This window comes from Chaetomium globosum, genomic scaffold, assembly GCF_000143365.1.
Source record: "Chaetomium globosum CBS 148.51 scaffold_7 genomic scaffold, whole genome shotgun sequence".
Lineage (NCBI taxonomy): Eukaryota > Fungi > Ascomycota > Sordariomycetes > Sordariales > Chaetomiaceae > Chaetomium > Chaetomium globosum.
The window spans coordinates 2,989,680-3,014,477 of NT_165982.1; the positions used below are offsets into that span (position 1 = coordinate 2,989,680).

At 55.4% G+C, this 24,798-nt stretch overlaps 9 protein-coding genes across 9 annotated transcripts in view; 3 read left to right on the forward strand and 6 right to left on the reverse strand.

Moving 5' to 3' along the window:
• CHGG_10521 (uncharacterized protein) overlaps positions 1-1,827 on the reverse strand; it is a gene marked incomplete at both ends in the record, with an annotated part of 2,693 nt that extends 866 nt beyond the window's left edge. The window contains 3 exons of the mRNA XM_001228447.1: positions 90-544; positions 641-1,124; positions 1,528-1,827. Coding sequence (XP_001228448.1) covers positions 90-544; positions 641-1,124; positions 1,528-1,827 — 1,239 coding nt within the window. The remainder of the gene's footprint in view (positions 1-89; positions 545-640; positions 1,125-1,527) is intronic.
• A 346-nt stretch (positions 1,828-2,173) lies between these two features.
• Positions 2,174-3,045, forward strand: CHGG_10522 (uncharacterized protein; the record flags this gene model as incomplete). The annotated part of the gene is made up of 3 exons (XM_001228448.1): positions 2,174-2,471; positions 2,528-2,638; positions 2,696-3,045. The coding sequence occupies 3 exons, from the start codon at positions 2,174-2,176 to the stop codon at positions 3,043-3,045; spliced, it is 759 nt and encodes a 252-aa protein (XP_001228449.1).
• Positions 3,046-4,175: 1,130 nt separating this feature from the next.
• CHGG_10523 (uncharacterized protein) lies at positions 4,176-5,292 on the reverse strand (the record flags this gene model as incomplete). The annotated part of the gene is made up of 3 exons (XM_001228449.1): positions 4,176-4,290; positions 4,343-4,621; positions 4,688-5,292. The coding sequence occupies 3 exons, from the start codon at positions 5,290-5,292 to the stop codon at positions 4,176-4,178; spliced, it is 999 nt and encodes a 332-aa protein (XP_001228450.1).
• An 806-nt stretch (positions 5,293-6,098) lies between these two features.
• On the reverse strand, positions 6,099-11,110 carry CHGG_10524 (uncharacterized protein; the record flags this gene model as incomplete). The annotated part of the gene is made up of 11 exons (XM_001228450.1): positions 6,099-6,107; positions 6,317-6,729; positions 6,832-6,952; positions 7,059-7,265; positions 7,323-7,633; positions 7,689-7,760; positions 8,070-8,344; positions 8,396-10,164; positions 10,217-10,464; positions 10,530-10,692; positions 10,847-11,110. 11 exons carry the CDS (start codon positions 11,108-11,110, stop codon positions 6,099-6,101), a joined length of 3,852 nt encoding a protein of 1,283 aa, XP_001228451.1.
• A 297-nt stretch (positions 11,111-11,407) lies between these two features.
• CHGG_10525 (uncharacterized protein) lies at positions 11,408-13,678 on the reverse strand (the record flags this gene model as incomplete). Its single annotated transcript, XM_001228451.1, has 5 exons — positions 11,408-11,935; positions 12,027-12,214; positions 12,276-12,562; positions 12,650-12,800; positions 12,874-13,678. 5 exons carry the CDS (start codon positions 13,676-13,678, stop codon positions 11,408-11,410), a joined length of 1,959 nt encoding a protein of 652 aa, XP_001228452.1.
• Positions 13,679-15,473: 1,795 nt separating this feature from the next.
• On the forward strand, positions 15,474-16,663 carry CHGG_10526 (uncharacterized protein; the record flags this gene model as incomplete). The annotated part of the gene is made up of 4 exons (XM_001228452.1): positions 15,474-15,745; positions 15,802-16,360; positions 16,437-16,555; positions 16,645-16,663. The coding sequence occupies 4 exons, from the start codon at positions 15,474-15,476 to the stop codon at positions 16,661-16,663; spliced, it is 969 nt and encodes a 322-aa protein (XP_001228453.1).
• Positions 16,664-16,962: 299 nt separating this feature from the next.
• Positions 16,963-17,745, reverse strand: CHGG_10527 (uncharacterized protein; the record flags this gene model as incomplete). The annotated part of the gene is made up of 1 exon (XM_001228453.1): positions 16,963-17,745. The coding sequence occupies one exon, from the start codon at positions 17,743-17,745 to the stop codon at positions 16,963-16,965; it is 783 nt and encodes a 260-aa protein (XP_001228454.1).
• Positions 17,746-19,840: 2,095 nt separating this feature from the next.
• On the reverse strand, positions 19,841-21,293 carry CHGG_10528 (uncharacterized protein; the record flags this gene model as incomplete). The annotated part of the gene is made up of 4 exons (XM_001228454.1): positions 19,841-19,915; positions 19,972-20,557; positions 20,656-20,948; positions 21,234-21,293. The coding sequence occupies 4 exons, from the start codon at positions 21,291-21,293 to the stop codon at positions 19,841-19,843; spliced, it is 1,014 nt and encodes a 337-aa protein (XP_001228455.1).
• Positions 21,294-22,028: 735 nt separating this feature from the next.
• CHGG_10529 (uncharacterized protein) lies at positions 22,029-24,531 on the forward strand (the record flags this gene model as incomplete). The annotated part of the gene is made up of 3 exons (XM_001228455.1): positions 22,029-22,055; positions 22,137-23,927; positions 24,076-24,531. 3 exons carry the CDS (start codon positions 22,029-22,031, stop codon positions 24,529-24,531), a joined length of 2,274 nt encoding a protein of 757 aa, XP_001228456.1.
• Between the last annotated feature and the right edge of the window lie 267 nt (positions 24,532-24,798).

Below are 24,798 nucleotides of genomic sequence, written 5' to 3' on the forward strand. Positions count from 1 at the left end.
CGGGCGATGAAGTAGTCGCCTGCCTTGGCCGAAAAGCCGGCGACGACTCGCATGAATTCGCGGGGGAGGTGGGTGAGATAGGCCTTCACGAGGACGCTCTGGTTCCAACGGCCGGCCTGCGAAATCTGAGCAAGAGATGAGCCGTGCGTGTTGGCATCTTGCGCACCGGTCCGGCGCGGGAGGTGCGTCTTTTTGGCGGCGGTTATACCGGCTGCCCCGAAGATGCGCCAAGTCTCTTGCAGCTGCGCCGGGTACGAGAGTTCTTGTTCGCGGTCCCGCCCGACGAGGACTTTGATCCTATACCAATCCTGTCGGCGCCGAAAGGAAGGCGGGTCTTCGCCAGCGATATGCCACCGCCAAAAGAAGAGCTGTGCAAGGGCGCCCTGCGTGCAGAGCAGTGGGTCTTTGTGGCGGAGCGAGCCCATGAACTCCTTCCTCGCGTCTTGTTCATCTTCCCGTCTCGGAGGAGGCTGACAAGGCAGCCGCACGGGGTCGGGCCTTCGGAAGCCGGGTAGTCGAGCAGGGAGAGGTCGGCCAGCTCCATCTTACGGCGGTTTTCGCCTCGGAGAAGGTATTAATGACCAAAAGGAGGTCGACGCGGGTGCGCAGGTTCTGCGGCGCCTGGGCCGTTCCGCCTAACAGGGTGGTCTGCACTCGCAGCCACTCTTCGGGCGAGTAACCGGCCTGGATCCCGTCGGCGCCGCGGTCTTGAAAGGTCTCCCGGTCGAGGCGGCCGCGCCGCGAGGGTTCTCAACGTTAGGGTTCCCATGTGCAACTTGCAGCCTCCAGAGCTCGAGAACGGCTGCGACATAGACGTCTGCGGTGCTCCTCGTTAACAGGGTACACTTGACGGCGGCCTTGTCTTCTTCCCCCATAGGCGCAAAGGTAGCCGGCGGGTTGTAATCTTCTCTGTCATCCGCAAGGAGTTGCACCGCCTCTTCTAGCGATACTTTTATGGTCTCCGTCAGAACCTGGGCCTCGCCCAAGGCCGCAGCCTCGGCATCATCGTCGGCATCCGTCGCCGTCTTCGCCCGCCGGCGGGACGCGCCGCGCGGCTTATTAGGCCGTACCGCCGGCACTTTTACCCGCCGTAGGAGGATATCCTCTTTCAGCCACGCGGCTAGCTTATCCGGGGTTACAAGCTCCCCGTCTGGTGTCACGAATGTGCCAACAAACGGGACCCCCGGGCGCGGGACGCCCCGAGCCAATCATTTAAATGAGCCAATCACGGGGTGCTCTTCGTAGTACCCGAGAGCCAAAGGAGAGCGACCAGTCAGAGGCCGCTCTCAAGGGCTCTCAAGAGCCACCGAGAGCATGAGCTCTAGTGAGCTCTCGAGAGCTGCCTAGACCCTCAAAGAGCCACAGGATGTAGTCAGTATATAGTCACTCGTTCTGGAGAGCTCTGGGAGTTCTCCAGTTAGCAATCACAACTACAGTTCGCTACAAGCTCGAGAGCCTACTGTTGAGACAAGTCTTTGTTGTGCACCTTTTGGCTGCACCGAACCTAAGCACCCTTGAAAAGATTACCTTCGACCGAAGCCGAACCCTAACAGGACCGGGTCCAGAAGTAGGTTCGTCACAGATGTCCAGTTGCAATAGGGATGCCGCACCCTTCTGTCTCCACGCCTCCTGGACCTGGGCTACTACTAGCCGGACAGCCAGCTCTGTGGAGCGGTGTGCCCTGTTCCCCATTTGTTCATCTGGTAGGAGGCCGTTGACTTCTGCAGCTTGAGTGACCTTCCTGGCGACCACTGACTCTATTACCTTCCTTCCATAGTTGATAATTTCCAAAAGTTTGACCGTAATATTGTCCTCCGGACAGATCATGGTGTGTGTATGACTTTCCTGGCCTCCCATGGCTTTCATTCCCTGAGAGCTGCCGTAAACTCCATTCCACACCCCAAAACCCAGGTTCATATCAAACCCTGTGACACTTTCGTCTGGCAAGCAAACCCTGGTCTGTCCCCTTGGCCCCCAACTCGACAACACGGGAACATCCCGCCAATCCCACTACCACCGTTAACTCCGTCTTACGGTCTTTCACCCCACTTCTTTCAGATTACATGGCCGAGGACTAAGCTACTCCTAAATCCTAAACAACTATTCTGTTACAACAAGTAATAGTAATTAGTAGTGTCCGGCGCACCATTGTAACCTAGTCCCCAAGGACAAAATGAAGTTTGAATTCGTCGACAACAGCAGCACCATCGACAAGACCGCGAGAAAGCGCATCCGCAGCCATGTGGCTATCGGCCGTAACGCCGGAAAGAAGATTTCACGGCGGTCCAAGAAAGAGTTGTTGAGAAAGCCAGCAAGGGCACCAATTCCACAGACCGCATCCGCCCATGAACAACCTGAATCCAGCAAAATATGTGGTAGTGTATCAATCCTTGGCTTTCCACGTCCGAGTGCCCTTCCAGCCCACCTACAGCAAGGCGACAGATTTGGCGCGCTCGATCTTGTTCAAAGGGGTGAGTACCTTGAGCGATCTGGCTCACTCTTCAGCATGCTGACCACTGTCCCCCAGCTATTTCTTTCCTGGACGGGGTCCGCCATGCTCCCGAACTAGACCTCGCTCTAGATTACAGCTCGGAATCCAAGATGTGGTCCCTCCAACCCCTATTCCAAGACGAAGCCTGTTAGTTTTAAAGTGGCCACGATTCCACGTACCTCTAGTTGCTAAACATACCTACAGATTTCCACGGCGCCATGGCTGTGTTCTTCGCCGCATGTCCCAGCCTCCCGGGTCTTTCATATCCCTCTCCTGTTACCAACCATGGGAACTGGAAAGCGAGGATGCGTCATCTAGGCCTGGCCCTCCGGCTCGTCAACACGCGCCTCTCTGGAAAAGATGCTGCATCAACCGAAACTGTGACGACGGTGTTGATTCTGGGCTTGTACGAACGCCAGCAGGGCGAGTTCCACCGCGGCCTTGTCCATATGGACGGAATGCAGCGCATACTCCAGATGCGCGGTGGCATTCTGGAGTTTTCCAAGAACAATCCCGACATAGCCCGCAAGATCCTCCGGTGCGTCCCCGTGTAACCCCCTAAAAGGCCCGAGTGGGCCAGGTATCTACTAAGAGGCCTAGGCCGCGTGTCTCAACTCCCTACTGACACCGTCCCCCCCAGATCCGACATCGAATACTGGCTTAACCTGGGCACGCCGGCCCGCTTCGCACTCGAAGAAGCCTTCCAACTTCTCTCCAGCCACCCCATACCCAACAGCCATGTCAAAACCAACAAAGATTCCCACCCCCTCGACCCATCCCCACCACCACCATCATCGTCCCCATCCCTACTCCTCCCCACACCCATATCTCCAACCACACCCCTCCACCTCACAATCCCCTTAGCAACCCTCCTCCACGACGCAACCCACACCGCCGTCCTCCTCTCCACCGCCACCACCACTCCCCACCCAACCCACAAACTTGCTAGCGCCGCCGTCCACGGCACTTTCATCCTCCTCGGCTACCGGCTACAGGCCTTACAACTCCTCCCACCGCCATCAATACCTCCCAGCGATGATGCGAGAGCGGCGGATCGGTGTGGTGACGGCGTTGTTAAATCTCCGAGACTGGTCCGGGGCGATGCTACGAACCTGGTTGTGACTGCTGCTGCCGAAGGTTATACCACCGCCGAGCGGGCCGTGTGCGTCGGGCTGGCAGCGTTTGTGGCCAGTTTCCTAAGGGGTGGTGGGCCGGGGGTGTTGGTGAAGGTTCGTTTGCCGGTGCCGTGGTTGGGGGAGGCGGCGAGGGAGGTGGTGGAGTGGGTTTGTGGGGGATGGATGGGTGGGGATGAGGTTTGGGATGGGGAGGGGGAGCGGGCGGGGCTGGAGATGGTGCTGTGGATGGTGATGATGGGGGTTGTGGCGGGGGTGTTGGACTCTGGGGAGGGGACGGGTGGGGTGTGGGTTGTTGAGGGGACAAGGGAGGTGACGAGACGGTTGGGGTTGGATGGTTGGGATGATGTGGCGTGTGTGCTGGAGAGGTTTCCTTGGGTTGAGGCGTGGCATGGAAGGCGGGGGAAGGTGTTTTGGGAAAGGTGTATGGGACTGGAAGCGGTTGGCTTTCAAAGGTGATAGAGTGGTGCAAGTTCAAGACTACCTATCCCTAGTGAGCAATACACCTCCCTAGTGACTCCACAAAGCATTCTGCATGATAAACCCGCCCACTACAGCATGTTGGCCACGCAGCCCGGCTCAGCAACCTCCAGCTCTTTGGCAATGGCCTCCCAGGTGTTCTTCTGCGCCTCAAGGTCATTCTTGATCCAGTCGGGGACGTCGGGCCTAGCACTCGTTAGTCAGCGGATTTTCCTCGCAAGAAAGCAGGGCAACTTACTCGCCGTCCTCGCAAGAGTGAAGCAGCTTCCCATGGCTCTCTACACCGGCCACAGCGCCGTGCAGCAGCGTGCGGCTGCCGTCTTCGGCCGTCCGTCCATACAAGCTGTGCAAGTGGCGTAGGCGCGTTGTGAATTCCTCAGGGGCGTTTCTACTAAGCTCGGTGACGCATAGTCCAGGGCAAACCAGGTTGATGATGACGCCCCCCTTTTCGACCGGTAACACTTCGCGTGCCAGATGGCGAACCGCGAATACCTCGGTGAGCTTGGACAACGGGTATCTATCCAGATGTTAGCCGACCTATCCCAATTCTGGGGGTACAAAACAGCACGAGGCATCGACTCACGTCTTGGCCGGCACCATATCCTCGGCATCCATCCCCTTAATCGCATCCCCCTTCACCCCCTCCCAATCCACACGCCCATCATCACCAAACCCCGACCTGCTCGTAAGCACCACAATCCTCGGCAGCACCCCATCCCCCACCTTCTCCGCCTTTGCCCTCATCACGGGCACCAACAACACCGCCATCAACAACGTACTCAACACATTCACCGTAACCGGCTTAACATGCCCCTCCGCCATCTCCCTCTCCGCCAGCGCAATCCCCGCATTCTCCACCACCGCATCAATCCTATCCAACTCGGCCTCTGCCCTCCTCACAAACGCCCTCACACTCTCAAAACTCTCCAACTCCAACGGCCACACGCTCACCACGCCCGTGCCCGCCGTGCCCGCCGCCGCATCGATCGCCGCTTTGGCCGCCTCGCCCTTGGCGACGGTGCGCACGGCCAAGATGACGCGGCCCGCACCCAGCGAGGCCAGGTGCTTGGCGGCTTCGAAGCCCAGGCCGACGTTGGCGCCGGTCACGATGTAGGTCTTGCCGGCGCAGAGGGCGCGCGTGGCGCGGAGGGGGAGGTTGCGCTTTTGGGTGGCGACGTCGTCGGACATGGTGGTTGGGTTTGGGGGGGGGGGGGGGGGGGGGGGGTTCTTTGGGGGGTTAAGGTTTCTTTCTTTGGAAGGGGATGGGTGTGTATGTGCGTGAAGCTGAAGCTGATGGTTGGGGTTGGAACTAAATGCTTGGAGGGGCTGGTTGCTTGATGTGGTTGTTGTAATTTGTAAGAGATGTTGGTCGGTTTTACGTTTGATATGGACGGGGTGAGAACAGTCTTTTATGTCTGTTGCCATGTCCGTCCCATCGGAGGTAGGGAGTTCGCTCCGTGGCGACAATCATGATCCATACCAGACTCCGTGGTGACGCCGCCTCCGGTTTCAATAAGATGTATTGAAGTCACCGAACCAGTGCGAGAGTGGTTTCCTAAACGGGTAGTGGGGAAGCGTGCATCGAACGGTCTGACAGGGGCCGGCAGACAAGCCGAGAACTCGGTTACAGGGCTTCGGTAGCTCAAAGATGACGTCCAGTTCGGCCTTCAAATCGTCTCCTCCGGATCTCCGGAAATGCAGACGACCGTCCAACCAGAGAGTGGTTTCCTAATCGGGCTATACCCTGGTCCATCCTAACGATCGGGTTGATCCAAGACTCGTGAAGAAAGAAGAATGTGAAAAGAATGAAGCGGGATGCAGGTGTCGGAATTTGCGGCGTTAACATTAGCCTGGCTCCGGGCTCTGCCCGTGCCACGCCCCAGAGCTTGAGAGCTGTTTCTTTCATGACCACCCAAGTACCAACCATTCTCAGCCACAACGACGGAGCCTTTTTGGGCTACGCGAAGATAGCCCAGAACCCAAAGCCCCTATAATTAGGTATTCTATAGTATATCAAAGTCCAGGCAGCAGCTCAACAAAGTCTAATCCGACCGGGCGCTCTTCGTCTTCTTGCTCCTCAGCTTCATCATCACGATGACAAGCGTATAGGATGATATGCAAAACAGCGCCGTGATACCCGTCTGTGCGCAGCCAGAGTTAATAAAACCGGTACATGGTACTTTAATCGACAGGTATTGGTGAGGCCACTTACATCTCTCCAGGCGTAGTACTTTTCATTCAGGTTGAACACCTGAGCATACTCACCACCCGTCGCGTAAGGACAGTATTGGCACGATGTCGTCGAGTTTGCATTCTCCACATACCCGGCATTCGATGCAAGAAAGTCCGCCATGTACACGCCACAAGTCTGACCCGTAGGCGGATTGAACGAAGTGAACTCGTCGGGCTTGCATTTCACCTGGACCTCCCAAAGGAGGGTGCCCAGGAGGCCGCCGACGAGATAGCGGAAGGGGTCAAGATAGTAGAGCCAGTACTTCCAGAAGGCCGGCATGGCCGTGTAAGGCACGACGACGCCGCAGAAAGAGACCAGGCCACAGCCGAGGAGCAGCGGGTTAGAGATGGCCGCGAAGTACTCGTTGGGTGCATAGGCTGCAATGGCCTGGCCTATGGATGTGTAGAGGAATTCATAGACTGCGTGCGGAGCCCGCTTTTTAGTGGTGGGATTGTAGGGGAAGTGGCTTGGGGGTGAAGGGCTGGTTGACATACAGATCATCTGGAGGTATATGTGACCAGAGACGCGCGCGTCTACCGGGAACCCGGAGGTAAAATACCAGCAGCAAAAATAGAGGGTCGCACATAAGATGAGGTAGGGGATCTCGGACACGATCTGTGCGCCGATAAAGGCAACCCAATGGTAGGTTTTCGACTTTTTGGCCGAGTCAGCACTCTATTCAGTTCCCCTTAGGTTTTCTTGGCCTTGGGCAGAAACTGACCTTCTTCTCACGAGTTTCGAATAAATCACGGTTGTGCAAGAAGAACGGCTGCATCTGGTTGATGCAACCTGGTGCCACGAAGATGAAGTTGAAAACGGCAAAGACTCGCAGCTGGAGATCGAAGGAGCCATCTCCGATTTTCCAAAACGTGAAGCCGCTGAACAAGGCCGCGAAGATGTGCAAGTTAATCTTGTTCCAGACGTAATCCTGCAAAGAAATTATTAGTCCTACGTTGTATTTGACTATTATCAAGTCAAAACTCACAGGCGAACGCCACAGTTGGACCATCAGCCGGTACAGAACCATCTTGAACTGGAACCACTTTGGCGATGCAAACTCGGCATTATCTTCCTTCTCGTGGTCGACGGTGGTAGCATCCTTTTGCGTCAAAGACATGAGCTTTTCGAGCTCTTGCTGGCGTTCCGGAGATTGGTTCCACGCGTCAACCCAGTCAATTTTGGCCTCACCCTCTCCTTGGATGATCTCGACAATATGATCGGCCGGGTTAGTGTCTTGCGGGCATCGCGCACCATGGCGTGCGAAATAGTCGAGCACTTTGACCGAGTTTTTGCCAGCTAAGGAAAGTCAGCAGGGAGCGGGAGAAACTTCACGGATAGAATTCGCGCTCACTCTCCCCAAAATAGGTCATACGACCGCCCTTGGCCAAGAGAAGCAGGGCGTCAAAGGCTTCAAAGAGGACTGCTGATGGTTGGTGAATCGTACACTAATGAGAAGTAGATTAGTATCTGATTAGGAGAAGCATCATGTTGGGAACGCCTAAACTTACAAGGACAGCCTGGCCACCCTCCACAAGGCGTCTCAAGAAGCGTACAATGTTGTAAGCAGATTGTCCATCCAAGCCCGAAGTCGGCTCGTCCAAGAACAGTAGAGTGGGCTTGGCCACGAGCTCAACGCCGAGTGTCACCCGCTTGCGCTGTTCAATGGTAAGACCGGCGCCAGGTACTATTGCAGGTTAGCATACCACCAAGTAAAAAGGGTAATCACACATACCTCCTATCAGGGCGTCTGAGATGTCATGCAGGTCCAACAGATCAATAATATGCTCGACATAAGCAAGCTTTTCCGCCTTGGGCACACCGGGTGGTTGGCGCAGGAGAGCCGAGAACACAAGCGCCTCTTTGACTGTCGAAGTGCCCTCATGCACATCCATCTGTTCGCAGTAGCCTGTCATTCTCTGGAAGCTGACGCCCTGTGGTTTACCGTCAATCAGAATGGAGCCGTGAATTTCGCCAAAGTCTTTTCTTTGAGCAAGGACGTCGAGCAAACTAGACAATGTTAGCGCGGGCGGCAAACAAACAAACAAGATATAAACCCACGTCGTCTTTCCTGCGCCAGAACAGCCCATCAGCGCCACAAGATTCCCCGGTTGGACGTAGCCAAACACTTTATCAAGCAGTTGTTTTTGCTGGCCCTGGTACTTGACAAAGTAATCCAAGTTATGCCAGCAAAAAGTAGACTGCCTAACAGGCCGAGGAGGAGAAGCCGTCACCAGAGACGTCCCTGATTTCCCCTCCCCCCGTTGAGTGACAGTAACAGCTTCAACATCTTGCTCCGCCTTCTTCTTGTTTCTCAGCCCACGCTTGTACAGCAGGACCGACGAACCCCCTTCCCCAGTACGCAGCTCAAACGCCAGCGCCGTAACAGCAATGAAGGCGATCCAAAACCCAATCAAGACTCCAAACCCCCGCCAGATATGCCCCGTCGCATACGAGTACTGCTGCGAAATATACGCATACCCATCAATCATCCCAGTTGCATTATCACTCCCCAGCACCGTACACCCGCGATGGCCCTGTAAACCATCACCATCATACCCCGGCCCAAATGGCACATACTGCGGCGCAACACACTCCAGCTGCAGCCCGGCAAACTCGTTCGCCATCAACGCCTCAAACGCATACGCGCCCGGGTTGAGATAAAAAATCCACCGAAACCACGGATGCATGCTCCGAAACGGAATCAAATACCCGCCATACACAAAAAACACCGTCGACAACAACCCCGTCAGCTGCGAGGCCATGCCAAACCTTCGGCACAGCGCGCCCACCGCACGAAAGAGCTGCAAAAACGCCAGGTTATTCGCGCAGACCACCACCCAGAAGGTGAAGAACTTGGCCGCGTCCATCTGCAGCGCAGCCATGAAATACAGCACCAGCGAGAAGACCGAGACCTGGAGCAAAACGACGGGGACGTCGGTCAGGGCGGTGGCGACGCAGAAGGCCAGCGGGCGGTAGAAGCCGAAGCGCTTGTGGCGGGCGAGGATGGGGCGCCCCGTAAAGGAGGCCGTGGTTTCAGACATGGCTTCCATGAGGAAGTAGAGCACGGGGAAGAAGAGCGCGCCGGGGCGGAGGAACAGGGAGGTGCTGGTGGTGGGCAGGTGGTAGAAGAGGCTGCCGCAGACGAGGGCTTGGATGGTGGCGGAGATGAGCTTGATGGCGAGGGAGAGTCGGTCGCTGAAGATAATTTGGGTTTGTCTGGTGGGGGAGGGTTGGTGGTTAGTTTTGGGGGAGGGTGGAATGGTTGAGGCGGGGGTGTTGTACCTGATGGTGCAGTTGATGATTTGGTCTCGGAGACCGACGGTATATGGACTTCTTTTGCCGTTCACGCGCCTCACTTTCTTTTCCTTCTGAACCGCCTCCTCAAGGTTGACAGCCTCGGCAGCAAGGGTCTCAACCGGCTGCTCGGATTTGCGCATCTGCCGGCACATCGAACTCTGTTGATATGCTCTCTCGAACTCTTGAGGTGTAGTGGGTACCTTGCCTTGGGCACCGGGAGCGATGACGCGCTCGGTGGTAACGGTGATGGAGGTCAGGAAGTCGGCGACATTGGCGCCCTTGGGGCACACGAAACCAAGGGATTCAAAGTAGCGTTGAGCTGTACTTGTGGGGCCGTAGTATATGACGCATCCATCGGCCAGGACGAGCACCTTGTCAAACTGGTTGTAGATGCCGTTACCTGCCTGGTACATGGTGGCCACGATGGTTCGTCCGTTTTGATCGGCTTGAGCGCGCAGTGTGGCGGCAAATTCTAGAGCTGTTCTGGAGTCAAGACCACGGGTCGGTTGGTCCCAGAATTGCATCGCGCCCTGCAACATTTTAATAGGTGCTCGGAGTTATTTACTGAGATCTGGCACTTACATGGCCCGCCATCATCTCAGCCAGGGATACACGCTTTCTCTCCCCCCCAGACACGCCGCGGATGAACTCATTACCAACTTTGGTCTTGACAGTGTGGCCGATTCCTAGAGAACCGAGGATGCTGTTCTTCGTCTGTCGGACGTACTGCTGCTTCTCTTCCAAGTGTTCCTCCCTCTCCCGGGGCACCTTGTTCCGCAGGGCGAACTTGATGGTCTGGTTTACGGTCAAGGCGGGGAAATGGACATCGTCTGGCACCTCGTTAGTCACCTCCATCTAGGGCGCAAAAGCGGAACACTCGCATGGGCGTACGTACCCTCGGTGTTGAAGGTGATCTGCTGGCGGTACTGCCTCGCCCGCTGACAGTTCATATTGCCGTACCACACTTCACCTTCAACCTCGTCGAAAGATTTGCGGTCGTTGGACAGTACACGGAGGAGAGACGTACAGCCGGCACCGGGTCTGCCGAGGACGAGGAGCTAATACGTTTATGCGTCAATATGCAGAATGAATGGTTTGCTTTGGTTCGCTCACCATTTCACCAGGTTTGACCTGACCGCTAACCTCATGCAGAATGGCCTGATACCGCGTCAGTTCCCGAACTTGGATCACATCTGTATGCTATGTCCATACCCTCTTAGTATGTTCTTTCTTCCGAAAGACATCCAACAGCTGGCTTGGGTTTACCCATGACAACAGGGTATCGCCCAGTGCTTCGCCCGGGGCCGTCACATTGACGGTGACATTATTGAAGGTGAGAGTTAGTCGTTTCTGGAAGGCGTTATCTTTGGGATGCTCCTCGCCCGGGAAGGCATGGTTGACTTCGACGTCTGTCTCGCTAGCTGAAGCATCGAAAGGGGTGTGCCTGGGGGCATCGGCTTCTGCGGACCACGCCATCCTGGGTGAGATTAATTAAGGGATCGAGTACACGAGGTAACTGGAAAACAAGAAGTCCACCATTCTAACGAAAAGCTTTACTGTTTCCAACTCTTATACGAATGGGAATCTGCGGCGTCCCCAAGAGCGAGGTCGTGGTCGTCTGAACGGTTGACATATCCGTATATCCGTATATCCGGCGTGCTCCATATCCGCGAATGACGGCATAAGCACTGCCAGGGGTGAACGGTCACCACTTGACCCCCTCCTAATAGGGCTGGGATTGTTTGTGAGATAGAAGCTTCATTAAAAGTAGAACTAAGGGTATACGGGAAGCTGGTAGGAGTCGAAATTGGGATCAATCGACAGGAAAGCCTCCATATCGGCGGTTGCAAAGTCAAAGTTCCATCCACCATCTGGAGGCGTAAGATCAGCATGCTGCTCCACATCCTCATGGTTAAGAATGGTAGAGGGCGATATGGTGGCCGGCGAGGTGTGGCCGAAGGCCATGCTCACATCGGGGTATGGCGGTTGCAAGGGGTGCTGTGCTGGGTTGACCCTAAGATAATTCGTGTCTGCGGCGGTATCCACAGCAGGGTTGGCGCTCTCGGCACTGACCCGGAAATCCGGATATACAAAACGAGCGATGCGTTCGAGGTTATCTGCAAGGTCCTCCGTGTGGACCCGGCTCTTCTGAGTCCTCCCAGGCCGAGGCATCATCCGGAGGGCCCGGATCCCCGATCGGATCCAAGGTAGGTTGGAACGGCCGGTGATCTTATCACCGAGCATATCCAATGCTAAGACGTGGGATGCGCTCTCGATGAAGAAGGCGTGGTACTTGACCTCCTAAACAACCGAGTCAGCACCAGGACAGTCACAGCGTCCGCGCTCAGGGGTTCCCTACACGACACAGGATATTTTCCTCGCAGGCACCCACAAGGAAAACAAGACAATGCCTTGTAGCTTCCAGGCAAAACTCGCATGCCTTATCCAACCATGGTGGCGGCATCGGCAAACTGTTGCCGTTAGTGGCAGTATTACTGCCGGAAGCCGTGTCCTCCTGGCGCAGTTTAGCGCGCAGCACTAGAAATGGGCGAAATACCAGAACCAGCGTGTGATGGTACACTACAAGGGGCTAGTTAGCTAAGATAATCTTGTTGCCGGGCATTGATGTATTGGGCCCTACTGGTCGATATGATGGTCTGGCAGACCCCGAGCTCGCCGGCGCCCGGGTCACCAACCAGGCCAAAGTTGAAATCCTTGCGCTGCTGTTCGGCAAATTGGAGAAGCTCCCGACGAATCTCATTTGCAGCTTTCCAAATAGGGGCGAGGGATTTGTGATTCTGGTTGTAGATGTGCGTGGCGCACTTGGACATGAGCCGAGCTAGCGTCACAAGTGACTGCAAGAACTTCTGCTCGGCAGGAAGCGGTACTCTCATTTCGGCCTCGGGGAACGAACTTGGACGACCGAGACTAAAACAGAGCCACCTAAGATACAGCGGGATGGTTGTTAGGCGGAAGTGAGATAATCTCCAGGCTTGGGAAGAGCGGGGGTCTTACGTCTCCCAGAAAAAGAGGCTCCAGATCGTTACTCTCCGCTGACGAGTATCTTCGCAAGATTGCGCAGTCCCCGTAACATCTTTGTGAAGGCCGGCGCCTACCGCTTTGCGGACTGCAGTGCCCGCCACCAAAAAGGCCGAGTTGGGCCTTGCTCTTTCGGCGTAAAACTGCGAGTGGGCGGGTGTTGGATAGTCTGGTCAAGTAGTAAAGAGCAAGATAGGGACTTATCATGAGCAATGCTATCTGAACAGCTTGAACGTTGACCATCTCGTCAAATCTGGCCGACCACCTTTTAGCCTTCTGGAACAGAAATTGCGCTATTGCTTCCTCCTCGAGCATGGAAGCACCCATTGCCATAGACAACAGGACGACAATTGTGTCGGGGTTCTTGGATGAGGACATCTCAGACGGCACGTAGAGGCGTGCGAGCTGGCGGCGGTACTCGTCCTTGGGCCAGATAGGCATAGTATGCCAGTAAGTGGCAAGGTACCGCTCCAGGAGACGGCCAGCCAATTCTCGATCAACGAGCATGGCTGCCGTGTCGTTGGTCACGCGCCACGACTCGGCGTTATCAGCCAGGTCGCCAAAGTACAGTCGCCGTAAGTTGAAACGGTCTAGACCGGGTCCCATCTCTTGGACCTCCTTTTGATGGCTCGACACGGGCCTCGTGCCTTCGATCTGGTGGTATATGAAGTTCACGATCGAAAAGTTGGACGACGGGCCATAATACAGCTGTAGCAACATGGACGGCGATGCTCGGTGTGTTGCCGCCACGCTGTGGTTCTGAAGGGCTCGAGAGTCGGAGGCATGATCGTCCTCTTCTGGGGGGCGGACCAGCTCCGATTCATCACGTCTCTGTTGCACGGGCGCCGGTGGGCTTCTTCTTGCCCTGATGCGTGCCTTGGCACGGTACACGCAATCAACTGCGCGCATCTTGCACCGGCCGCAAGGGTCGTCACCATCGCAGCGGATTTTCTTGGTGCGACATTCCTCGCAAGCTTTTGATATTCGCCATTTTGGCGGTTCCATCGCGGCGGAAAGTGAGAAAGGATGACCGAAAAATCAAAAGTCCGAGTTTCTAGCAGAGTTGGCCCACGAATGAGCGAGACGGTACCGAACGGGCATCGAATGAAAAGTTAAATCGACATGGAGCCCCACAATCTCGACCAGGTTGAATCCACGTCTCGCAGCTTCTCACCTTCTCAATCTCAATTGGCCCACATCTCGACTCTTTCATCCATAATGTCTCGTTTCTTCATCCAATCCCAAACCAAAACCCGACGTGTGTGCGACCGGGAATGGTCGCAGGCTGCATGGCGCAGCTTGGTCATCGATCAGGCTCGCCAGATCAACTGGAAAGGATAAGCGATATGCCCAACGTCGCGCTGCCCAACGGGCTCAGCTTCTCCGTTGACAGTCCGTTCACCATCACACATGGAAGAGCGACTGCATGTAGCCACTGCGCTAAGAACCCAGCATCAAGACCTTACGACATAATAGTATACTGCAATGGCCGAGGCGATCGCAGCCCTTGGCATGGCAGCCAACATCCTACAGATGTTGGACTATGGAGACCAATTTGTCAATGCCGCTTGGAAGATCTGGAACTCGGATGGAGAGAGCACCGGCGGTTCACCGCCATGCGAACGCTGTCGAAGGATCTTGAAGACGTTTTGCGGATCCTCCAGAGCGCGGAACAATCACCAAATAACACCCAAGTGTCAAGCGAGGCCAACTCAATCCTCCAGCTTTCTAACGAATGCGCCGACGTCACTAAGGAAATGCTGGAGGGGCTACGGCAGTTGGGCTTGTCGGGCACCAGCGGAAAACGAGGAGCGTCAAGGCTGCTTTCAAACAGGTGTGGAATGGCGGCGAGATCAAAGCGCTAGACGCTCAGCTGGAAAAGTTTCGGTCGCAACTGACTCTTAGACTCTTGATCTCCATGAGGTATAATAGCCCCCCGTTCCCTTATTGTTGGAAATCAGCCTTGCCTAACAGAAGTTGGAAAGGTCTTATGCGACCAAGTCGCTCGACTACCAGCGCCATATTTTAGAGCAGCTTGATAAATCCCAATCAGATAACCGGGAACTCCATAGGAAGGTCGACAATCTACAGTTGTGACGAACCTACTTCAGGACCCTGTCCAGTTAGGGTTCAGCTTCGATCGAAGGTAATCTCTCAAGGGTGCTTAGGTTCGGTGCAGCCAAAGGGTGCACAACAAAGACTTGTCTCAACAGTAGGCTTCCGAGCTTGTAGCGAACTGTAGTTGTGATTGCTAACTGGAGAACTCCTAGAGCTCTCCAGAACGAGTGATTATATACTATCTGAGCCCATAGGTACCTCTCGTGCCTGTGCTCCCTGGATCGTAGTGATCGCAAGCGACCGTTCGCGATCACCTCGATCGCTGGCGGTCGCTCCGGCCGTTGACGGCCACCTTGATCGCTACCGATCAGGTCCTTTTCCCAGCGATCACCTACTGTGTAGACAGCCTTGCTATCTCGATTCTTCTCCCTGATTGGCTGCCTTAACGATTGGTTTGGGTTGCGCCCTGCGCTCCCCGCTCTCCCTATTCGTGACAACAGTCCAGCGACTTCGCGTTTGGCTCATCTGTCATCAGCTACATCGTTGACGCTCTGGGACCAAAGGTATCCGACGGGCTCGCGGAAGCTCTCCAGGGAGATCTACTAGGGGCCATGTATGATGGCGTCGGATCTTTAGATCGAGTTGACGCCCGGAATTTGTTCTCCACAAGCGCAGAAAACAAAAACTCGAAAAGGCTTTTCTATCGGCTCTCTCATACGAAGGGATGCTTGACCGAGAAGCAATGGTCGCAGAAGCTCACCAAGCAACATTGCATTGGGTTTTTGACAAGCAGGAGAACCAACCCTGGGTCGACTTTCCCTCCTGGCTTCGGTCTTCTGAACAATTATACTGGATCACTGGCAAAGCTGGCTCCGGCAAGTCGACTCTAATGAAGTTTCTGACGCAACCGGTCCGCGATATTTCCGACCCCGGTGAAGGAGGGGATGAGGCAAATCAGCTACGTTGCACGGAACACCTCTGCCACTGGGCTGGGAAGAAGCCCTTGATCATCGCGTCATTTTATTCTTGGGCGGCTTGCTCCAAGATGCAAACCACCACTACCGTGCCAGCCATGAATTCCTCGCATCGCACCCCGAGATTGTTCACGATTCTCGGGAGTCTGACGGCCTCCTTTTCGAGGCCTATACCCTTCTCCTGAATGGCGGCCATGAGGCGCGCACCCTCGCGCAGCAGTACACGCACCAGGCGCTTCTCCTACAATACTGCCATCTCCTGGGCCGCGACGGCGTGTCCCTGTTTTTTAAACGCATGGCTACGCCTGGCCACCAAGCCCACGAGGCCTTTGAGAAGGATCTCGCCCAGACGTTTCAGCGGATAGTCGACATGGCTAAGCGGGATGCCAAAAAGCGGCGGGATGGTGCAGAAACTGAGAGGATGGTTGAGCGGGTCCAGCTATGCTCGCTTGTGGACGGAGAAGCGTCGGCTCGGATTGTGATCCCGCCGGCGGAGAGCGACGACGAGGAAGTACGGAAGGCAAGGGCCATCTTTGAGAGCTTTGCGCCTGAGATGAGGGCCGCGCTAGAAACCGGGTCGCTGGATGAGGTCAACAAAGTGTTGGGGGAAATGGAGACCAGCGAAGCTGAAGAGCTGGCTTCACTCCTGGCCGAAGTAAGTTCTTCTGACTCGTATGAACCCGCGGCCAAGGCTTTGCTAACCAGTCGCTACTTCGCCCGGGCCTGAACAGTCTGGTTGCATGAGCATCGAAGGGGAAGTAATTGATGCCACAACCGAGGACGGCAAGAAGACTCTTGAGGAGCTAAAAAGTGCTAGCGGAGTAGGCAAGGAGAAGCTGCATGAGCCCAGGTGAGAGATCATAGGGAATTCCAAGGCCACCCTAGTCAAGTTTTGCAAAGAAGGATTATTTTAAGCTGAAACGCACCTACCTACCCTAGTCGATCATGGACAGCATGACGGTCGGGCTTAGCCCATTGCACGGAGGGAACTCGACTCCCTCTCCACAGAGGCCGAGTATCTTTCCTTCTGAATGTTCGCCGACGGACACGATCAAACTTTTCGTCGTGTCGGGTTCGCAGGGGGTTCCCCGGCGGGGGTATCCGTCATCGTGTTGGGAGCTATCGGCGAACCAGGGTAGAAACTATACGTACCTGGGCACGAATAGTAATGTCACAGTGGGCAGGCAGGTAGTAGGGCACGAGGAAACGGTGGCAATTTATACCTCTATCTCCTAACCCGGCCATCCATCTCCCGGTTTAATAATCCGTGTCCTGGCTGATGCCCCAAAACTCAAACACTTCCGGCGCATCAGCAGGGATCTCTACAGTGGAAAGAGACCTGAAGACAAATTCCCGGCTCAGGCGCACCAGCACATTGTCCTCGTTGATAATCACTAGCCCAAAGCTCCATTCGCCAGTGTCCTCTTTCAGGTTCATCCCGATTTCCTCCGCTGGCTGCCCCTCATTCTTGGAAAGGCCAATGCGATGCTCGGTTGTGCCGGCGGAGCTCTGGGTCCCGTGGGCCTCGATGCTGCTGAAGTTGTACGTGTTGAGCAGAACGTTGCCATTGACCAGCATCTCCTCCTCGTCAAAGATCCGCAGTTCCAAGAAGCCCACATTGGCGCCGACGAGCTGGTAGTGGTGGTAGGTCCATTCCACGAACTCGGGCGAGTAAAGGTTGAACATCTTGGCGTAGAAGGATTCCGGGTCGATGGTCAGGTCCTCCCCGCTCGCCTCCGCCGCGGCCATGGCCTCGTACGCGGCCTGCACCTTGGCCTTCTTGCCCTCCTCCAGCTCCAGCTGGCTGGCCTTGCCCTCCTTCATCTGCTTCAGATCCTCCTTGCGCTGTTCGCGTTGATTGATAAAGGAGAAGTAGTAGTCGTACTTCTCATCCGTCTGGTCGCCATCGAATTCATACTCGGGGGGCTCGGACTCTCCGAATTCCGAGATGTCCTCGTCAAAGTCCTTGGGGTTCGGCTCCTTCGTCTTGGCGTAAATGCGCTCAAACCACGCGGGGTACTCGATCTGTGCTGGCGCCATGGTCGTCGAGTTTTGGGATCTGACGGAATCGGTACGGAAGAAAGGCCAGGGCGTACGAGAGAGGAGATGGATATCAGCGTGCTTGGTTCTCCGAGAGGGCTGCGGTTTTCTTGGGCTTCTTATAGACGCCCACCTCGGCCCAGCTCTGGGAGGGGGTTGTGAGACGGTTCAGGGGACGACCTGGTCTTCCCCGCTCAGTATACAGCACACGCAGTGATGACAATGTGGACATCGCAAAGAGAACTCCTTTGGGAGAATGTAACTAAACCTTTGGGTGAACATCGGCGGGATATTGCTCCACGCCAAGGGATGCTTACAGCAGAAGGATCTGGTGGTCCCTGAACTCAAGCTGTTGGACAGCACAATGCCGCGGAAAAGGCTAAGATGGTGGGGAATGCTAATGCAAGGCTAGGACAAATATTGGCCGAGGACGATACAAGACTCAAGTGCCGCACGCGTCACACGCATTAGCCCAAGGACCCGAGAAGGGCACGCCTGGGAAGAGAGGAGAGACAGGGTCATTTTCGTCCGCCCTCTCTCAGCTCTGCTCTGTCTTCGGTACACAAAAATAGAAATCGTCACCACTGTATGGTTTTTTAGTGTACCTCGGATTGCAAGTGATGCTACGGTGAATCTGGGCCATGCAGGTGGAAACCCAACGGACGTTCTGGCCCAGCATACATCACCTAAAACACTCCTGTTCAAAATTAATGTAAAAGTTGCAGTTGAGAGTGTGCTCTTGCTTTCCATTGATGTTCCCAGCCTTTGACGGTCCGTCCCTAAGCAGGCAGAGCACCTCAGTTCGCATCTCCGCTCTCTTGGTCCATGATTCCTACAAATTGGCCTCTTCGACACTCCTGCTGGCATTCCCTAGAAAGCCTATTGGTTTGTAAGGTGAGTCTTGGATGATGAATACTTTTACCGGTTTCGTCTTGCCAACATTGCCTTGCCTACCTACCTAGATACTCTGGGTGTAAACGGTTGGATCATCCGTCTCATGTCATCTTCCTAGGCCAAGCCTCCATAATTACGACCTACCTCATTACCGTGGATGTTATCTCGTCGTTGCCTGGCGCGTGTCTTGAGGTGCCCGGCACCGACAGTCGGCTGGTGCAGGACGTTTAGCGTTAGCTGTAGCCGCCCACTGCAGGACCAGAGGTTGTTGGTTCGCGGATGCGGCTGATGCATAGGTAATACATAATAAGTGCGTACCTCGGTATATAATTTCATACTAACCCATAATTACAACACTGATCTCAAACCATAAATCGGTATTTGGCGCTACTCATAGAATATCATTATGTTGGTCTTGTAGTCGAGACTTGAATCCGCTCTGATGTATTGTCCTTCAGACGGCGGTTCTATAGTATGGCTTGTGCGGTTGCGGTGGCGGAAGAGGTTGTCCGTCCGTGTCGGAAATTCATGGAACTAGGCCCTGGGGGACTAGACTGCTATCATAGAACCGTTTCATGAGCTACAACCTAACTACCTAGCTAACCACCAAGTTTATTGGCCTGAAGCGGTATCTTATTCAATTTGGATTGTATCCCCAGGGCCTGCAGTAGTAGCGAAGTAAAGGCTACAGAGCTGAGAAGAGGATAGAAGACAGGCACCGAAGTATAGGTGGTACGGTCTAGACTTTCGGTATTACCAGCCTCTCTAGGGCCATAGCTTACTCGTAACCCAATCCTATAGATACAGACTTAAGATATATACAGCGATAAGAAATATAAACTTACCTGGGTTACGACAAATATTTGCCACCACGCGGAAATAGCGCCGTTTTCGACTCTGCAACGAGCTCACGTTGTGCAGCTTCAGACAAACACTCAGACACAATTCACATATCGAACTTAAATCCCACCGCCAGCCGATTTATAAAAGAGGCATATTCGTCTTCTGGAGTTCAAAAGAGGCCTCGGCGACCGTCGGCTAACTCCATGTATATACCCTAGCAACTGAACATCCTTCAGGTAACGGATAGCGGGCAGTGAATATACCAGTGTATGTACTAACAGGGCATCAAGTATGGACAAGAATGGGAAGATGTATATACACGGACGCAGCAGACGCTCATACACGGCTCGCCGGTTCTTTACAGGCACTGCGAGTAGTAGTCATTGGAGAACTTGCAAGTGTACGGGGAAGCACACGTCGTGCAGCCGTTGAACTAGTGACGTGTCAGTGACCTCATCTTGTTCAAAAAACCGATTCAAGAGCACTTACGCCGATGCCGCCGCATTGCGACCATTGAGCGGCCGCGCAGCCGCTGCTCGTGGTGGAGGTAGCCGGCGCAAGGCTGGTGGCGGTCGACGAAGGGCCCGGCGTGACGGACGTGACAAGAGTGGTCGACGCCGGGGGGTTGGTGCCACCGGAGCACCCGACACGCGACGAGCTGATGACGATATCGTCGTACCAGAAGGTGTTGGTGTCGCCGCCGTACGACTCCCAGCCGAAGTAGACGGCCGAGGGCTTGGGCTTGATGCTGCTCCGTTGCCACTGGCCGGCGTTGGGGTTGCTCTGGCCCGGGATGCTGGTCAGGCCGGCGATGGCTTGGCCGTTGAGCCACGTCTCGATGGAGCCGTCGCTGCCGACGTGGTACTCGAAGCACTGCCAGCTGCCGGTAGGCAGGGCCGTCGAAGCGGCGACGCCCTGGGGCGAGAGGTCGGGGAGGGTGGCGTCATCCGACTCGCGGTTGTACATTAGGATCGAGTTTTGGCCGCCAATACGGAGATGCTTGTTGGTACCCTGGGCCGGGTCAGGCATGGTGATAAAGGAAACGTGCGAGGAGGTTAGGGCCTTGGACGCTTTGCTATAAGGAGATACTATTAGTTATACATTTCATTTAACCGTTGGCTAACACGAGGCAATGGGAGTTCCTCGGTAAGCCTCGGTTACTGCCCGACTTACAGGTAAGTCCTGACATAAAAGTCGCCGCTGGGAACCTTGTTTGTGCCAAAGAAAACGTGCCCGCAGTAACCACCGGCGCCATCCACGCGGATAGAGTTCTTCCCACTGTGGGCGGTGGTGCTATCGAGGGACACCTTGCCGCCCTGGTTGCAGTCGGGGGCATAGATGGGCCATGCCGTCTGGTCCCATCCGCTCTCGAAATCGATGGGACACCTGGGCGGCGGAGAAAGGGAGGATGGCAACAGTCTGACGCAAGGAGGGCTGCTTTGGAACATCAAACTGGAAGTTCGGCACTGGTGCGGTTTAGTCGCCGTGGTCCCTTAATAGGCAAAGAGCCGGGCGCATCGGACCGTTGCAACGGCCTTCAATTTATCCTAGCAAGCGAGCCAGGCAATTTTAGGATAGCGCTTTAATTCATGTTCCCACCGCAACAGCGGAAACACAGAAGCCGTTTCTTCGGGACCTTCGCCGACCTCAGCTTCAGCGATGAGCCGCAGGTTGATGTGGTGAGGCAATGGCCATGTGACTGTCGTGTTTTATGTTTGCCGTCCAATGCAACGGTGGGTGGTTCCGCGTACCTCTCTCTGTCGCGATTCTCTGACGTGAGGGATCCTCTCGGTGCAAACGGGGACATTCATGTCGGTTGAAGTTTGTGCAAGGCACAAGCTGTTTGACAGTTTGTTTGGTGCCTGGCTCTATTGATTAAAATGCAACAAGCTGTCGAACTCTCACATTTTTTCTGACTTTCTGGCCCCGCGGTTGTTGTGGCACATTTGCCATCAGGTGAGGCCAAACGCACTGGTGCATGCCGATATGCCGCGCGGAACAATCAAATCCCAAAATAGAGCAATGTCTACGATAGACATTCCCACGTAACCGGGTTCATGGGCCAGTGAGCGAAGGGAGAAACCTGGGCCCAGACACTTCTCGGCAACTGCGGGACACCCCCCGCAAGAACGGAACATGACCGATTAGGAAAGACCCCGGAAGGACCACCCTTCCCTCTCGGACGGTTCTGCATTTTCACCACGGGGACATTCCGCCGCTTCTTTAAAAGGTGCGGTTTGAGAATCCCACAAAGTAAAACCCTTGGCTTTCGTAGCCGACTCTCTTCCTGCGTTAGGATGGGAAGTTAGTCGGTGGTAAGCTTTTTAGCTAAGACTTCAGAATGCGGCTCAGATTGTCTTGGGACTTCGGAAACCTGGAGATTTCCTTGGCAGGGAGTGATCTTTGCCGATCTCGCACGTGACGACGCGCATGCATTCTTGCCGCTCGCGTTCGACTTCTTCGGAGTTCGGAAGCGATCGTGGCGATGCTCCGTCTATGACCTCCCCGCCAATCGATAAATTCAATTCGCCATTAATCGCAGGGTCATGGCTGGAGTTCAATTGGGGCTTGAGGTAGCCTTCTACCTCTACCCATGCGGGCTATTTGTGGTTTTATTCTCGTCTCAGTCTGTTTATTACTATCGCAAACGACAGCGACGAGCCAATGGCGACAACGATCACGACCATGATGCCGATGACGACTCAAATGATAAGGAAGCACCAGCCATCCGACGCTTCTATGCCCGCCTGATCTGGGCTAGCCAATTCCTTCTCAGTCTCTTGCTGCTCGCCTCCATCATTCTCGTTGTTCGAGATGCCGTTGTAGGGACACAACCCCATTCAAACTTCCCCTACAGCGGCTACCTCGCTGCCCATGTCGGCTTGCTGCTCTTCTTCCTTGCTGGCCTCTTGCCGAACCCCGACGGACCATGGTCGCCCACCGCCTCCAACTGCCACTCTTGGGTCGCTGCCGCAATGCTCGAGGGCGTCATCATAGCCCTGTTTGGTACCCAACAGCGCTATATCAAGGTCCACCCGAAGCTGCGTGACGCCCTAATCGGCCTGGGCATAGCCAGGATCGCCACGTTGGTCGTCATGATAGGTTTTGTGGTACGCCGCCACTATTCCCTACGATCATCTCGATTGAGCTCGACCACCGGCGAGCGCCAGGGCCTGCTGGAAAACGGCAATGGCCACGCAGCGCCAAGGGGCAAAGGTGGGAAGCCGCGTGACCCCCAAAGTTCAGGATGGTTCGACTACATCGCTGGTTTCCGCGTCCTCTTCCCTTACCTGTGGCCCAAGGACTCTGTCGTGTACCAGGCCACTGTCGTGGTCTGCTTAATTCTGCTGATCTGCCAGCGCATTGTGAACCTGATGGTTCCCTTGCAGCTTGGCTCCTTGGTCGAGTCCCTGGGGTACGGCCGCATCCCGTACCGAGACATGATCCTGTACGTTGTCTACCGCGCCTTGCAAGGGAATCAAGGCGTCATCGGCGCCGCCCGCTCCGTCCTCTGGATTCCCGTCTCGCAGTCGCTCTTCCGCCGGCTCTCGTGCGCCGCCTTCGAGCACGTACTCGGCCTCTCTCTCGACTTCCACCTCAGCAAAAAGATCGGTGAGGTCACCAGCGCCCTCAGCCGCGGCGCCGCCATGAACACCTTCCTCGAAAATTTTGTCTTTCAGGTCTTCCCAATGGTTTTCGACATCTTTGTCGCCGGCGTCCTGTTCTTCGTCAAGTACGATGCCTTTTACACCATCATCGTGTTTTTCATCATGTGGTCGTACATCTTTTTGACCATCTACATGGCCAAGTACCGCGGCCGCCAGCGCCGGGACATGGCCACGAAATCGCGCGAGATGGATGCCGTCAAGACGGATGCCATCATGGCTTACGAGACGGTGCAGCACAACTGCGCCGTTGGCCCCGAGACGGAGCGCTTCCGCGGCCAGGTCCTCATCTACCAAAAGGCCGAGCGTCTGGTGCAGTTGTCGCTGAACGGTCTGAACCTCACACAGAGCTCCATCTTCTCCGTGGGGACAGCTCTGCTCGTCGCCGTATCGGCCTACAAGATCTCCAAGGGCCAGCAAACTGTGGCTGAGTTTGTGAGCCTGATTGTCTATTTCTCACAACTCCAGGCTCCTCTGAACTTTTTTGGGACCTACTACACTATGCTTCAGAACAACTTGATCGAAGCAGAGCGCATGTTGGATTTGTTCAAAGAGACTTCAGGGGTTGTTGAGAAGCCCGGCGCCGCCAAGCTAACCAACCCTCGAGGAGAGGTGGAATTCCGAGACGTCAAGTTCGCCTACCAAGGCAAGTCCGGCCAGAACAAGCCCGCCATCGATGGCATCAGCTTCAAGGTGGCCCCGGGCACCAAGACGGCCATCGTTGGCGAGTCGGGCAGCGGAAAGTCGACCTGCCTCAAGCTCCTCTTCCGTTTTTACGAGGTGGGGGGAGGGGCGCAGTCCACGGTCGATGGGGCATACATCCGAGACCTGGACGCTTGACAGCCTCCGAGAGAGCATCGGCGTGGTGCCTCCAGGACACGGTGCTGTTCAACGCGGAGCATCATGTTACAACCTTGCTCTACGCCAGCCCGAACGCCACCGAAGGCCGATGTGTACGAGGGCGTGCAAGGCGGCCAAACCTTCCACGACCGCATCATGGACTTCCCGGACCAATATGCCACCATCGTCGGGGGAGCGTGGCTTGAAGCTGTCGGGCGGCGAGCGGCAGCGCGTCGCCATCGCCCGCGCCATCCTCAAGGATGCGCCCATCTTGCTCCTGGACGAGGCCACGGCGTCGCTGGACTCGCACACCGAGCGCCTGATCCAGGACGCCCTGGAGCGGGTCACATATGGTCGTACTACCGTCACGATTGCCCACCGCCTGTCAACCATCACGAGCTCGGACCAGATTGTGGTGCTCCACAAGGGGAGCGTCGTCGAGCGCGGCACTCACCCGGAGCTGCTTGCTCTCGGGGGACGCTATCATTCCATGTGGGAGAAGCAGACGACGGCGGAGAAGGGGGATAAGAGCGTGGAGCGGTAGACGATGGTATACAGGGTTGTTTATACTGAATTTGACACTGAACAGGCTGTGGAAAATAACTTGTAGGCATGTATTATAGAACAGTTTTTAAAGAAGCGCAACACCCCGACGTGTCCTAAGCGTTCACAAATTCCAGACACTGACACGTGCAGTTATCCCGGCCTGCTTACCGCCCCTGTGATGATGCCCCATCCGGTTTTTTGCAACCCTTTTATCTCACATGGCGGTAAACCCCAGCGATGCTCTGGGTCCCGAAGACGGGACAAT